At 48.3% G+C, this 14,454-nt stretch overlaps 1 protein-coding gene across 1 annotated transcript in view; it reads right to left on the bottom strand.

Annotated features, from left to right (window-relative positions):
- LOC310788785 (histone H2AX-like) overlaps positions 1-12,586 on the bottom strand; it is a gene marked incomplete at both ends in the record, with an annotated part of 45,822 nt that extends 33,236 nt beyond the window's left edge. The window contains 3 exons of the mRNA XM_083650359.1: positions 8,103-8,291; positions 11,723-11,829; positions 12,415-12,586. Of these exons, the coding sequence (XP_083506485.1) occupies positions 8,103-8,291; positions 11,723-11,829; positions 12,415-12,586 (468 nt within the window). The remainder of the gene's footprint in view (positions 1-8,102; positions 8,292-11,722; positions 11,830-12,414) is intronic.
- Positions 12,587-14,454: the final 1,868 nt, after the last annotated feature.

The following is a 14,454-nucleotide window of genomic DNA, read 5'->3' as shown; positions in this document are numbered from 1 at the left end:
TGGGTAGTGAGAGCTCTCGTTCTCACTCGTAAAACCCGGGTTGTAGTACAACCCTAACGTTTTACTTCGTTTCGAACTCAAGCTCTCACTCTAGTGTCAAATTCAACCGCCCTTGCTGCCGGGAGCACACCACAGGGCAATCCGAGAGGCATCGGTGAACCACGGCCACATGGCAACATTCATGCCCGACCGTATGACATTTTAGAGCGGCAACGATACTACTTTCTTGCCACTGACAGTACCGCATGCGCAAAACGCGAACCGGACATGTCGAGGCTGTAGTACCTAACAAACGCGTGATGAGAGGACCATGAGGCCGCAGCGCACGTCCTCCACCGAAATACCACGCAACAACGCGGAGGATGTCGCAACGCCTCGCGTAGAATGCGCCTTGATACCCTCCAGGGGTATCTTACCCATGGCAGAGTATGCCAAAGCAATCGCCTCCACTATTCAGTGTGATAAGCGATCCTTGGAAAGGGGCCCACCCTGGGCCTTCTGCCCAAAGCAGACGAACAACTGGTTTGTAGTGCGTAACGAACGCGTCCTGGCCACATAGGCCGAGAGCGCCCTTACGGGGCACAGCATGTGCAAGCGCCTCTCCTCGCCCGAACTGAACGGCGGGGGACAGAATGCTGACAAGTCTATGACCATAGACCTAAAGCTGGCATTAATATTCTTAGGTTGGTAAGCCGGGTTAGGTCGCAATGTAACCCTGCGACCATCATCCCCAAAAACCATACAGGCCTGCTGCACCGAGAGGGCAATCAGGTCACCAACTCTCTTTTCTGACGACAAGGCCAGCAGCAGCGCAGTCTTCAAAGACAGAATTTCAAATCGGCGGAGTCCAAGGGCTCAAACGGATGACCCGTTAGCCCGTCCAGCACCGTAACCAGGTCCCATTTGGGAAAGACGCACCGCGACGGCGGGCGCAGCCTACGCGCTCCTTCATGAAGCGCGAGACCAAAGGGCACGCCCCCATGGGGCTCCCTTCAATTCCCATGTGGCAAGCAGAAATCGCGGCCACGTACACCTTAAGCGACTGCGGGGACTGACCCGCGTCAAACAGGCTCTGAAGGAAACGGAGAACTGGTCGCACACCGTAGTTCACTGGATCCACGCCCTTATTCGTGCACCAACGCGAAAAGATCCGCCACTTGTACGTGTACTGAGAGCGGGTCGCCACATTATCGGGCAAGCCCTGGGCTAGCAAATGGTCCCGTTCAGGAGCCAGACTGCTAGCTTCCACCTCCTTGGGGAGAGGTGTGAACACCTCCCCCTCCGCCTGGGATAGGAGATCCGCCCGTACCGGCAGCGCCCAGGGCGGACCTTGCCCTGGGCGCGGACCTGGAGACCAGGTCCGCAAACCATGTCTGCCTGGGCCAAAACGGACTAAAACGAGCCGGAGGTGCTGTTCCCTCACCCTGTCCCGTAATTCAGCCGTCCCGGCAGATAGACCGCTGACAGTGAAAGGAGACGGGGATACGCCCACAGGTGAATCCCCGCTAACTGGTTCAGCGCCCCCGACCGACTGCCATATTGTCCGAGCGAATCAGAACATGGTGCCCATGTATGAGCAGCTGGAAGTGTTACCTTCGCTGGCTGGGGGGACTGCGGAGGCAACGTTCTCTTTCGAGTCCGGCCGCACGCGGACTTGTCCAGCAGTGCGGTCCCCAGGAGAGCTCCCAACCAACAATGGGCCCACGGTGCCATTGATGGTGGGCTTGTCCTGAAGCAGAGCCAGGCGAATCGCCTCCAGCTCTAGCACGTTTATGTGGCGAAGCTCCTGAGCCTCCCACCGGCCGTTCGCAGAAAAATGCCCGCAGAATCACCATCCTGAGCGGGACAGGGCCCAACCGAGTACCTCTCGAGAGGTAACGGGGGTCCGCCCATATGGCCAGCGCCTGCCGGGCCTGACCTGTCAGAGGAACCCTGCAATGACGGTCCCCGGCCGGGTCCAGGCGAAGCCTGAGGAACCAGATTTGGACTACGGGCGCATGTGTAGCCTCCCCAGTGGGAGCACATGCAGTGCTGAGGCCATCAGGCCCAACATCACTGTGCACTGATGCACTGACACCGAGGGCACAGACCTAACGTCCTTGCTGTCCGCACTGTGCAAGCCTGTCGCTCTGGCGAAAGGCTCGCAGGGAGTCTAGCTCGAGCCCCAGGAAGGTCGCCGCCTGCGCTGGGACGAGGCAACTCTTCTGCCAGTTCACCAAAAACCCTAAGGTTTGCCGGTGATCGGTCACCACCTTGGTATGTTCCGTGGCACGGACCCTCGAGTCGGCCACTATGAGAGCGTCGTCGAGATATAGGAAGACGCGGATCCCCCTCGCGCGGAGGGGAGCCAAGGCTGTCTCCACGCACACCGTGAAGGTTCGCGGGCTCAAAGACATGCCAAATGGCAAGAAACAGAACTCGTAAGCCTTCCCCAGGAAGGAGAACCTCAGGTATTTCCTGTGTCTCCTGACCACGTGGACATGGAAGAACGCATCTTTCAGATCCACGGAAGTAAAGAAATCCCCCTGTCTCAACGCGTTGAACAGACAGGGGAAAGAGAGCATTCGGAACGGGAACTTCCTCAGCGTCTTGTTGAGACGCCGAAGGTCCAATTTTGGACGCATGGAGCCGTCCTTCTTGGGCACGACAAAGTACCTGTGGTAGAAACCCAAGCGCACCTCTGCCTTGGGAACCGAGCGAATTGCCGCTTTGGCGAGGAACGAATAACCTCCTTGTGGAGTATGTCCATGGACTCCCCCTCCACGGCCGGATCGGGGGTCCCGTCGAACGTGGGTGGGGGCCTGGCAAACTGTAGAGCGTATCCCCTCTGGAGGGTGCGCCGTAATGGGGACGGGGAACATAGATGCTCCCAGGCATCGAGCCTGTTGGACAAAGATGGTCTCTCTCTTGTGGCCAAAGGAGCGGAACCCGTCATGAGTATATTGGGCACCGGGACCTGATCCGGTACCCTGATGGGGGGACAGGACGTGAGAGGCTACGCCCCTCTGTCGCATGGTCAGTTCCGTAGAAGCTGTGCATGCTGGGGGAGAATTTCTTACGCAAGCTCCGCCTACTGACGCGCCCCGTGGGTGCGTTGTATCAAGGTAACCCCCCCCGCCGTGCGACTTTCGCAGGCTGGGGGAGGACTGTGGAGGTAACGTTCTCTTTCGAGTCCGGCCGCACGCGGACTTGTCCGGCAGTGCGGTCCCCAGGAGAGCTCCCGACCAGCAATGGGCCCACGGCGCCTTGATGACGGGTATGAGACCCTGGGGGAGCTCCCGACCAAACTCGGGCCTTGGGCACAGAGGACGGTGGGCTTGTCCCCAAAGCTACAAGCCGCAGGCTGGCACTGAGCCCAGCCTTGGTGAGCCAACCGGTGAGCTTGACCTGAGCGCTGCCAACCGAGGCCAGGCCGTGGCCATGGACCAAGGTGTGCTGGGCCCCCTGTCAGGCTCCTTGCGCTTGCAGGGGACGCCCCAAAAAAGGGAATGCGACCCACGGAGAGCTCCCAACCACCCCGGGCCCTGTGCACCAAGGGCGGTGGGCTTGTTTTTAGAGCTACAAGCCAAAGGCTGGCACTGAGCCCAGATCTTGGCGAGCTGAAACCCCCGCTGGACGCGTAGCGCCAGCAAGGGGCGGTACGTCTATTGTAGACCAAGGAGCCATGTTATGGCTGATGCAGGGGCTGGGGCTCAGCCCAGGCAGTGCCTCTTTTATTTCTAACGTTACTCCAGCCGGAGTACACGGAGGTAGCTCGCGCCCAATGTACTTAGCACACAGATACTAACTGCACGGGTGCACGCCAGCTATCTGCAACAATACTATCGTTCTGTGCTAAACAGTACTAATGCATTTTTTTTTTTTTTTTTTTTTTTGCTTTATTTGCAAAAAATACGGTATTTCGCCCGGAAAGCAGTTCCTTAACTGTAAAACGAGACCAAAACCGAAGTACTGGAAACTGGAATCACTGAAGAAAGCATGCAGGGTAGGGGTGTGCCGAAAAATCGTTTCTTCGATGCATCGCGATAAGACACGTAACGGGCTAAAGGAAGTAGACAGTGAAGGAGAGAGGAAGTGAAGTGGTGAAGGGCTAAAGGAAGTAGGCAGTGAAGGAGAGAGGAAGTGAAGTGGTGAAGGGCTAAAGGAAGTAGGCAGTGAAGGAGAGAGGAAGTGAAGTGGTGAAGGGCTAAAGGAAGTAGGCAGTGAAGGAGAGAGGAAGTGAAGTGGTGAAGGGCTAAAGGAAGTAGGCAGTGAAAGAGGAGGTGAAGGGCTGAAGGAAGGAGGCAGTGAAGGAGAGGGGAGGTGAAGGGGTGAATCTGTTAATTCTGTTATTTTATTCATCCGCCACTTATTTAGTTTTAAAGCTGCTTTTGGTTGTGGATAGGAAAACGTTTGCTTGTTGTGGGATGATGCTATGCTGCTCACTGGTCATTTGTAAAGGATTTTGTTTGGAAGTCTTTATTTATTATTTATGAATAAGCTATTTGTTTTGTATTAAACAAACATGCTAGTACCGAAATCTGTGAAAAAAGCAGAGGATTTTGGTTAAAAGTTTTATTTTCTATTACTGAATACAGAATAAGCTATTTTTGTATTAATCCTGCCAGTACAGAAATCTGTGAAAACAGCAGAATAAGCTATTTGTTTTTTATATTAATCCTAAATCTGTGAAAACAGCAGAGAATTTTGGTTAAAATAAAAGAAGTTGCTAAAGGCACTTTATTTCAAATAATCTCACCTGTAAAGAGCAGCTTTTTGTTGTGGGAAATGTAAAATGTTTTGGATGTATTGTGTTTGGTCTGATTGATCTAAATAAAAGATAATGGAGGTAAATTTGTTTGTTTCCTTTAATTAATGGATACTGACAAAGAAATCCTGTATGGGGAAAAAGATACTGACAAAGAAATCCTGTATGGGGAAAAAGATACTGACAAAGAAATCCTGTATGGGGAAAAGATGCATCGAAATCGTAATCGTGATTAATCGTAATCGTTTAATAATCGAATCGTAGCACCCTTAATCGTAATCGAATCGAATCGTGAGGTGCCTAAGGTGGCACACCCCTAGTATGCAAGCTAGCTTTCACACTTTTTTTGAGAGCGGACCAAGAGCTTAGCTGCGGCCCTGGGCATCGCCCCACGAACTGCTCCCTTGAAGGACTCGCTCGTGAAGATAGCCCAGCAGCTGCAAGACCGAGGGTTCAAAGCGCCCGTGCAGCGTGCTCATGCCCAGGGCAGAACACGCACCTATCGCGCCGGTTCATACTAGGCCAATGTAGTTTTACACAAGGCCCATCCCCTCGCTGACTCTCCCTGCTCAGTAGCACAAGAGAAAGCAGGAAGCTAATCACTAAATAGCAAGCTCCCGCAGGCCGCACCCTGTTAGCGGGAGTACCGTTTTAAGCAAGCTAGCAAGAAGCACAGGCTAGACAGTAAGCAACCCGGAGGCTAGCGAACGTGCGCGTGCAACGGTAACGTAAGCGGCAATAGCCCAGCCCGAAGGGAAGGCAACAATACCCACAACCTGTTAACCCGAGAGAACAAGCGTGAACAAGCCACTAGCTAAGCTAGCGTAAGCACTGAGAGACAAGCGTGCGCTAACACAAGCCTGCGCACAAGCTCGTGCAGCGAGCCTCTACCCTGAGTAACACGGGGAAGCCAGCGGCCCGCGAAGCTAGTCAATCTCAGAAGAAACTCCTCAGAGGAAGTTACAATCTAGTAGATGCTATTTGCACAACGGCAAAGCAACACTTAGCAGACAAGCAAGCTGGCTAAGATGGCGTAAGTACTGAGAGAAGCGGCTAACACACTCGTGTGGAGCGAGCTTACCTAGCTAGCGTATTCGCTCAGCTAATATCTCAGAGTGCCCCCTCCGGGGACGATGCCAGTAATAGCTACACTACAAGCAGTATGTAGGTCCCAGCAACGCCTGTGCAGCATGCTCATGCCCTAGGCAGTGCACACATTCATTGTGCCGGTCGTAACCGGCCAGCGTAGCCTCACAGCTAACACAGCACCTGGCTGTCCCCCCCTCTCTCTGCTAACAGGAATTAGCGGGGGTTATACCGTGTAAGCTAACTAACAGTAGCCTGCAACGGTAAGATAGCTGGAGTGCTACACAACGCTAGATGCTGGCTGCACGGGAGCAAGCTAGCTATCTAGGTAACTGGAGAGCACGGCTTCTAGCTACTACTCTCGCTTAACGTTACTCCAGCCGGAGTAAACATGCTCCTACACGGAGGTAGCTGGTGCCTAAAGTACTTAGCACACAGACACTAACTGCACGCTAGCTATCTGCCACAATACTGGGTGTGTTACCCTGTCTGGGGACGCAGCCTGCTAATTAGCCTATTGTTCTGTGCTACACAGTACTAATGCCATTCGCACGTATGCATACTAGCTTTCACAATATTTGAGCGCGGACCTTGGTCAGCTCTCAAGCTTAATATTGGCTACCCCAGCCGGGGAAACGTTAAACACGCTACGCGGCGGTAGCCTCTTATACAGGTGTTAACTGTAAGAAGACACTCTTAGCTTTTAGATGACTTGTTCCGACGCCGCTGGTGAAGAGAACAGGATCGGGTCCCCGAAGCCTGCAGAATCTCATCCACGCAAAACCTCTCGAGGTGGGCAAAGTGAGACGGAACGAGCCCTTATTTCTTTTAGCTTCTAAGAGCGCTAATTTGAGCTAACACGGAGCTTTGCAATGACACGTCCTCAGCTGGCTGGAAGAAAACAGTGAGTGGTTGTCCCTGGGGCGAGCGGACGTGACATAGTCACGCGGGTGGCCGCCTCAGCCCCAGGGGGTACCACGCCACCTACTGGTGGGTGGTCGGTTTCAATGTTAAAAGTAATTTTCGGAGCGAAAATGACAGTCTTCCAGTGGCTGCGTACGCAGCGGATAAGGCACTAGAGTGAGAGCTTGAGTTCGAAATGAAGTAAAACAGAACAAAACAAAAACAAATATATATGAACATTCCAATGTTACAGCGTTGTGCTATCAGCCACATCAAGTGCTTATTGTGCTTGTAAGAGATGTGCGTGGGATCCCATGCAAGGGGTCCATGAAAAGTCAGCTGGGAAAGTTACTTGTTGCTTTCAAACTCGTCGAAGTAAGCCAGAAATGGGTCCCAAATAGCAGAGAATTTCACAAGAGAATTGGTCCTCAGTAACTGGAGTCTCTCTATACATATAACCGAAAACATGTCCGTCAGCCACAGCTTAAAAGAAGGTGGAGAGGAAGACTTCCACTTCTTCTTTAATTAAGTCTCAGCATCAAATGTCCGGTTTAAAAAAATGAAGTTACTCTTAGCGTTAGAACACGTAACAGTTCAGAGAAATTGTGGATTATTTTTTTTACTAATGTTTTCCAAATGGAAGATGGACCGTCTCTCATGGTGAGTTACAGAGCTAAGTTACTGCATCGCCAAATTACAAACATGATATGATGCGCACATTGACGCAGAGCGAGCATTGCAGAGCGAGTTAGATTAATTTCTATGCATTGATGAACGACTTGTGTTGTGCCGGCTGTGCTGATATTGTAGAGCTTATGTATTGGAAACAATGTCACGAGTCACGACAATCTAGTGGTTTATTTAAGAATATAAGAGCATACTGCATCTACGTGGTCAGAGATGGTGTCAGTCAGTCTGAGCGCTCAAACAAGTCAGGAGGCAAAAATAGTGTTGCGCCAACTTCGCCAGCAGGAGGAATACATTCTAAATATTAGGCTACATTTGAATCTTGACCGTTAACGGTTAATAACCGTTAACGAGGGTCTGTGGTCGGTTAGATATAGTTATAATAATCCTGAAGCCCTGACAGGATGAGTTTTCAAGGCAATGTGCCTAAAGTAATTGATACTACAGGACATCTGTAATGTTTATATCCAGTTTGCATGGGATAAGCGATCAGAGCATTTGCACCAAACATGTACCATGCATCATCAGTACATGTCTCAGTTTTGAGGTGAATGCCACTTTCAAGTGAAATTTGAGCCGATTCTCCTTCCCCAGTGACATAGTATTTGCATGGGACTAGTTTGACCCCACCTGCCCCTGTAAAACTGATCCCGTCCACAAGAGGCTTATTTCTACTAACCCTCGGCTTGCGGCCCGGTTTGCCTTTGGGCTTTTTGACGGGCTTCTTCATGTCCTTGGAGCGCTGCTCTCGCTTCTCGGGGACCGTCACGGCGTCCACCTTCACCCGGGCTCCCCTCTTCTTGGAAAGCAGCTCTGGGTGGATCCGAGGCAGGACGCCTCCATTCGATATGGTCACACCTCTTAGAAGCTTGAGGGAGAGAGGTCACAGAATAACAAAAAAACATGGCGTCAATGTATTCACCTTGTAAAATGGGCACTAACTATATTCATAGAATTGCATTTTTTGTACGTTACGTCCTCCATGCAAACTGTAGAGTCACCATTATATCAATACTACTGTCTTAAGTGAATGACGTAAGACTAACTTTATTGTTATGGTGAAGATGACAAATTCAAATTTCAACATTCGCATGTCTCAGGGTCTGATTTTGTACAACATATCCATGTGGTCCAGATCAGATTTTGAAAAAAATAAGACTCCATGCAGCTGTTGTGGGGGTACAATTGGCTCTACAGTGGGAGATTGTGTGCACTGGCAGCACTGGAGACCCAAAGTCACCACACTACTTTACTTTCATTTTGAAATATTTCGAAACAGGCATACAAGCAGGACAAAGTGCACCCAAGGTCATGTAAATTAACTCATTGAGTGCCAGCCACTTTTGGAGAACGGACGCTCCCAGTGCCAGAGTTTCAGAGCGTTTTCAGTGATTTCTCGAGGCCCACAGAATATTGTGTGATATTAGTATGTAAACAATGAACACGCACAAAGAACGAGGAGACTCTATTGTATCATCAGCAAAAAAAAGTTTATTGATACCATTTTCTGTTCTTTAGTTATCAGCCGGAGAAGATAGGTTGTTTTGAGCAAAAAGAGACGTTTCAAATTAGAAGCTGAGATATTGAGCCTTTTGTGAAATGAAGCATTTCAAGCAAATCACTGACTCTGAAGCTAATATTTTCTGACCTGAAACATCTGAACAGTAATTTCCTTCAATAAACAGCACCCCCACCCCGCTCAACTCCAAACTCCTCCTCCGTGGGAGTGTCTCTGGTGGCTCTGCTCGCTCTGCTGGCTGCTGCGTGTCAGGCGAGTCTCTGCTGCCTGCTATGGCAGGCTCTGCTGCCTGGGGATCCACGTTCGGATGGCGGCCGCTCGTCGGGGGAGTCTGGATGGGGCTCGCTGAGTTCGTCTGCGTTTCTGGGGTTTCGGTTGTGAGCTGGGATGAAGCTGCGTCCGATTCTGCTGCGCGTTTCAAAGTGCGCTGCACCCAGTCTATTTTCGGAGCGCTCAGCCTTGTGCGCCGGCTCCCAGCGCGACACTGAAAAGCCAAACCATTCTCATGAGAATGGTTTGGCTTTGGTTTTATTTTCTGGCGGCTAATCGTGTGGAGAAACTATGCAGCAGAGACAGAGGGGCTCATTTGTGGGAGCGGATCTTGAGGTTTTTTATTTATTAAAGGCAAAACAGACGCGTTTCAGCCTTAAAGATCATTATAGCCTCTTTTTTTGAAGCGTTCACACGTGTCTGAGGCTTGCTCTTTAAAAGCCATATCTGAACTGCAGATTATTTTTGCCCTCAGCAGTTGGCCATATGGGAGAGCCTTCTTTAAACTTGGAGGATGGTAGCTGCTATAATGTAAAAGAGTGTTCCTGTCGGTCAGTTTTCTATAAACTCTGGTGTTAAGGTGGTCTGTTTTTTCCACTAAGACATCTAGAACAGAGACAGAATCATTGCTATGCTCCAATGTGAATCTGATAGTTGGCATGCATGAGTTCAGGTATGTATTGAAGGCTTGCAAAGAAGACACACTGCCTGAGAATACACAAAAAATATCATCAATGTAACGAAACCAGCATTTCAGAAGGGAGGAATAAGGATTGTTATGATAAACAAAGTCCTCTTCAAATTTTCCCATGAATAGATTGGCATAATTTAGGGGAACAGGAACTGCCCATGCTCACTCCTTGGCACTGCAAGTAAAATGAGTCTTCAAATTTGAAGTAATTCTTACTAAGGACAAGTTGAGTCAATTCTACAAGGAACCCAGTAGGGGGTGTTTGCTCATCTCTTGACTGTAAAAAATGGGAAAGTGCCACTAAAGCCCTTTTCCCACATGCGCTTTGTACCGCAAAATGACCGGAACGTGGTGTAATGCCTGCATGTGAGAAAGGCGCCGTGCCGGTATAAGCGCGACCCCGTCGTCCCCGACATTTCACCACTTTCGACCTAGTCAGAAGAGCGGTATGCTCTTAAGGGGACGCAAGTGGAAACGGTTCCAGTCATTTTCCGCGACAGCGGTCCTTCAATCATGGGCCAGGAGTAGCCTACACACGTTGCTTAATGTTCCAGCGGGCATAATCTAATCATTCGCGCACATTAAAGCAAACTGGCGAAATGATGTGATAGCCTAATAAGAGCAGTAGCCTATGTCAGCTTGCTGATTTCCGAAGGCAACCCCGGACACATCAAACGAAGCCAGTCTGCTTTCTCTACATACATACAAGCGTTGAGCAGCTTGCAAGCCTTTCTCGCTGTGTCTGTCCTGTGTGGCTGCTGCTCTCGAGCAGAGAGGGGAGGGGGAAATCGGCTGTGTTGATTACGCTGGCGGCTTGACGCTGCTCTTAAGTCAAACGAGTGTGATTTATTGTGTGACAACTGACAAGCGAACTTATTTCGAGTTTTGCCGACCCCCCAAATAAGCTCCCCCCTCCCCCCGCCCCCCCAACATACAGGAAAATTCGCTGATAGATTCCCACATGCGCGAGCAGAAGTGTGAAGGGAAATGTCCGATATTGACTTACAGGTAATTTTCCGGTACGCATGTGGGAAAACGGCTTAGGCCTTCAGCATGGGGGACATTAGTGTAGAGGCTAACAATGTCCATTGTACATAAGATGTCTGTCTCTTGTAATTCCAACAATGAAGAGATTTTATACACACAGAAGTCGGTCTGAATGTTTTTAGGATTTTTATAATTGTTTCTAACATTTTTATCATTGGTTCTAAATTTTTTATCATTGGTTTTTATCATTTAATAAACTAAAAACGAAATCAAACACTTACTGTGTGGTTTTGCGGTAAAAGTGGCTCTCCTCTTGACTTTGACCGGCTAGTGTGGCTCTCATGGAGAAAGTAGTGAGGATCACTGCTCTACACTAATGTCCCCCATGCTGAAGGCCTAGTGGCACTTTACCATTTTTTACAGTCAAGGGATGAGCAAACACCCCCTACTGGGTTCCTTGTAGAATTGACTCAACTTGTCCTTAGTAAGAATTACTTCAAATTTGAAGACTCATTTTACTTGCAGTGCCAAGGAGTGAGCATGGGCAGTTCCTGTTCCCCTAATTATGCCAATCTATTCATGGGAAAATTTGAGGAGGACTTTGTTTATCATAATCCTTATTCCTCCCTTCTAAAATGCTGGTTTCGTTACATTGATGATATTTTTTGTGTATTCTCAGGCAGTGTGTCTTCTTTGCAAGCCTTCAATACATACCTGAACTCGTGCATGCCAACTATCAGATTCACATTGGAGCATAGCAATGATTCTGTCTCTTTTCTAGATGTCTAGATGAGAGCCCACTTGTCCAGTAGTTTTCCTGGTATTCTGTTACCTGGTTGAGCTCCTCATCGTTGGCCACTGCCAGCTTGATGTGCCTGGGAGTTATTCTGCCTTTCTTGTTGTCTCGTGCCGCATTTCCTGCCAACTCCAAGATCTCAGCTAAAGGGAGAGAATATCATTATGTGGAATAATGGCATGTATGCAGTTTATGCCAAAATGACAGCAATGGATTATACTGAGACATGCACAATATAAAAATGTTTACAAAAAGGTATGACAATTAGAAGAAAAAATATCTAAAAAAGATATTTGCAATACACAACATGGAAAAAATACAATATTAATAAATACATTATTAATAAATACACTACACGGCCTCGCCCACAGCTCGGCTGCTGTGTGGCCTTGCCTGCTCTTATGGCATGCGCAGCGCACAATTGCTCAACTTCGCATCACTGTCACTGATGATGTCACAATGCCTATGACGTCACTGATGATGTCATTGTGACATCAGTGATTATTGACCAAAATCATCGTATGACATCACTGATGATGTCATAGGCACTGATGATGTCATAGGCATCGTGACATCATCTGTGGGACAAAAATTTAAACAGACAGAGCCAACTTGCTCACTTTTATATATAAAAAAGGAAGATTACAGTGTAAACATGCAAAATATGCTTTGTATGATCAACATGATAGCAAATGACTGAGTGTGTTTGTGTGTTGACGCCGACCAACCTGCCAGGTACTCGACGACGGCTGCCATGTAGACGGGCGCCCCCATGCCGATGCGGAACTTGGGCGTCCTGGTGCGAAGGTACCTCATCATCCTCCCCACGGTGAAAATGATGCCCGCCCTGGACGAACGGGACAGCTTGGTGGCCTTCTTCTTTCCTCCTCGGGCTGACATCCTGCCTTAGCTCACTCTGGACGAAGGAAGCAGGTAGTGGGGGGGAAATAATGATGATGATGATAAGAATAAGAATAATAATAATAATAGATTATTTAATATGCGCTTTTTAAAAAGTTATTCATATCAGGATATCATTGTCAAAGTAATTGTGATACCTTGGTGTATTAACTGTAAAGTTTGTGTAAACAAATGAGACCATGGTGGAGATGATTGGTAGCTTCTCACACCAGTAGTATTGTTGATGCTCGCGTCTCACATGAAGACTACATTTCCCATAAACCCTGTTGTTTCAACCCTTGAGACTCTGCCAGATCTTTTTCATTCAAAACCCTTATGTTCTTTGCAACCTCCAGCAATAAATAAACCATAAGACAGAGACACCGTGAATGAGGATTTGTTTAAAACAGACTTCTCGTTGAGAGATTAACATAAATTATGCACGGGTAAGCAGGGATGTCACAATACTAGAATTTCTACTTCGATACCGATACCCAGGAAAATATCGATACTCGATACCATTTTCGATACCACACGATGACGACACATCAAAAATAAAGTTAGACAGACGCACACTTCTCCATAATCTAGGCCCGATAAAACTCATTAAAACTTTGCACTGACAGCAGATTACCCCTGCTCTAGCCATCAGCCTATCAGAACATGTTTAACTTGTTGAAGTAACAGATACCAACCAATGATAGGGAGGGGAAAATCTGTGATTTTTCATTCAAAGAAAGCACTGCTGGTATCGAAACTGTTGCAAATGAGTATTGTATCCGTTTCAAAGTTTCAGTATTGATACTTATCGATACCTGTTGCAAATGAGTATTGTATAAGTGTGTTGCATTATACAGTCATAATGGTGATGTATATTGAGGGGGGGGGGGTGTCTCGTCAGAATAAAAATCTGTTGCAGTGATGTCAAGCAGTGTTCATTAAAATCATCACGCATGTGTGAGCTAATTGATACTTACTATGAGCTAAGGGGATTTACATTAACTGCACACTTGGATTTTTGTCTGTTTGAAAGATGTCAGGGAAGAAGAAGCAGCAGAGAGATCTGCTGTCATTCTGGGCAGTGAAGGGTCAATACAACCGAACCACCCCCTGCCAAACTTGCCAGGTCAGAGGAAACAGTGGAGGATCTGACAGAAAATGACAGAGCGGAGGAAAATGAGACTCCAGAAGACACAGAGGATGAAATAGTGGAAGAGACAGAGAATGAGACTGCAGGGGAGACAGGAGATGAGGGAGTAGAAGAGAGTAAAGACAGAGAGAGAGCACGAGGAGGCTGACAGTGCAGGGAGAGCAGCTGGCATGGGGGTGAAGACTGAATAATTACATCACAACAGTAATCCTAATGTTAATTTAAATTGAGATTTCCCTCTAAATTTACCCTAAAAAAGGTCCAAATTTTCCAAATCGCATTTGCCAGCAAATCTCACTCCCAAGCAACTGTGGCTGAAACTTGGCAGCCCTGTCGTTTGCATGTATTCAAAAATACGATGTGTGACTTCAACGGCGCTGACATAAATGGCGGAGTTATCGTTATATAAGGTGACCAGATTTCCCAAATGAAAATCGGGGACATTTTGTGGTCTGCTAGGGGGGCCCAGGGGGGGCTATGCCCCCCCGGCTTTTAGAAAATTGTGTACATTTTACAGTAAAATGTATAAATCTGGTGCACTTTGAGAGCAAAAGTAAGAGGCTAGATCTATGAAGAACTTTGTGATTTTGAAACAATTGAAAAAGAAGCAGTGGTTACTAATGGTTAGGCCCTACTAGTTATCTGGCACATTTTACCACAAATAAGACAGCCTTGGTATGAGAAATAGGCTACTGGTGTATTGTGTAGAGTGGCAGGA

This window comes from Poromitra crassiceps (assembly GCF_964638095.1).
Source record: "Poromitra crassiceps genome assembly, chromosome: 14".
Classification (NCBI taxonomy): domain Eukaryota; kingdom Metazoa; phylum Chordata; class Actinopteri; order Beryciformes; family Melamphaidae; genus Poromitra; species Poromitra crassiceps.
The sequence above is the reverse complement of the archived record's forward strand: the minus strand, read 5'-3'. Positions and strand labels throughout refer to the sequence as shown.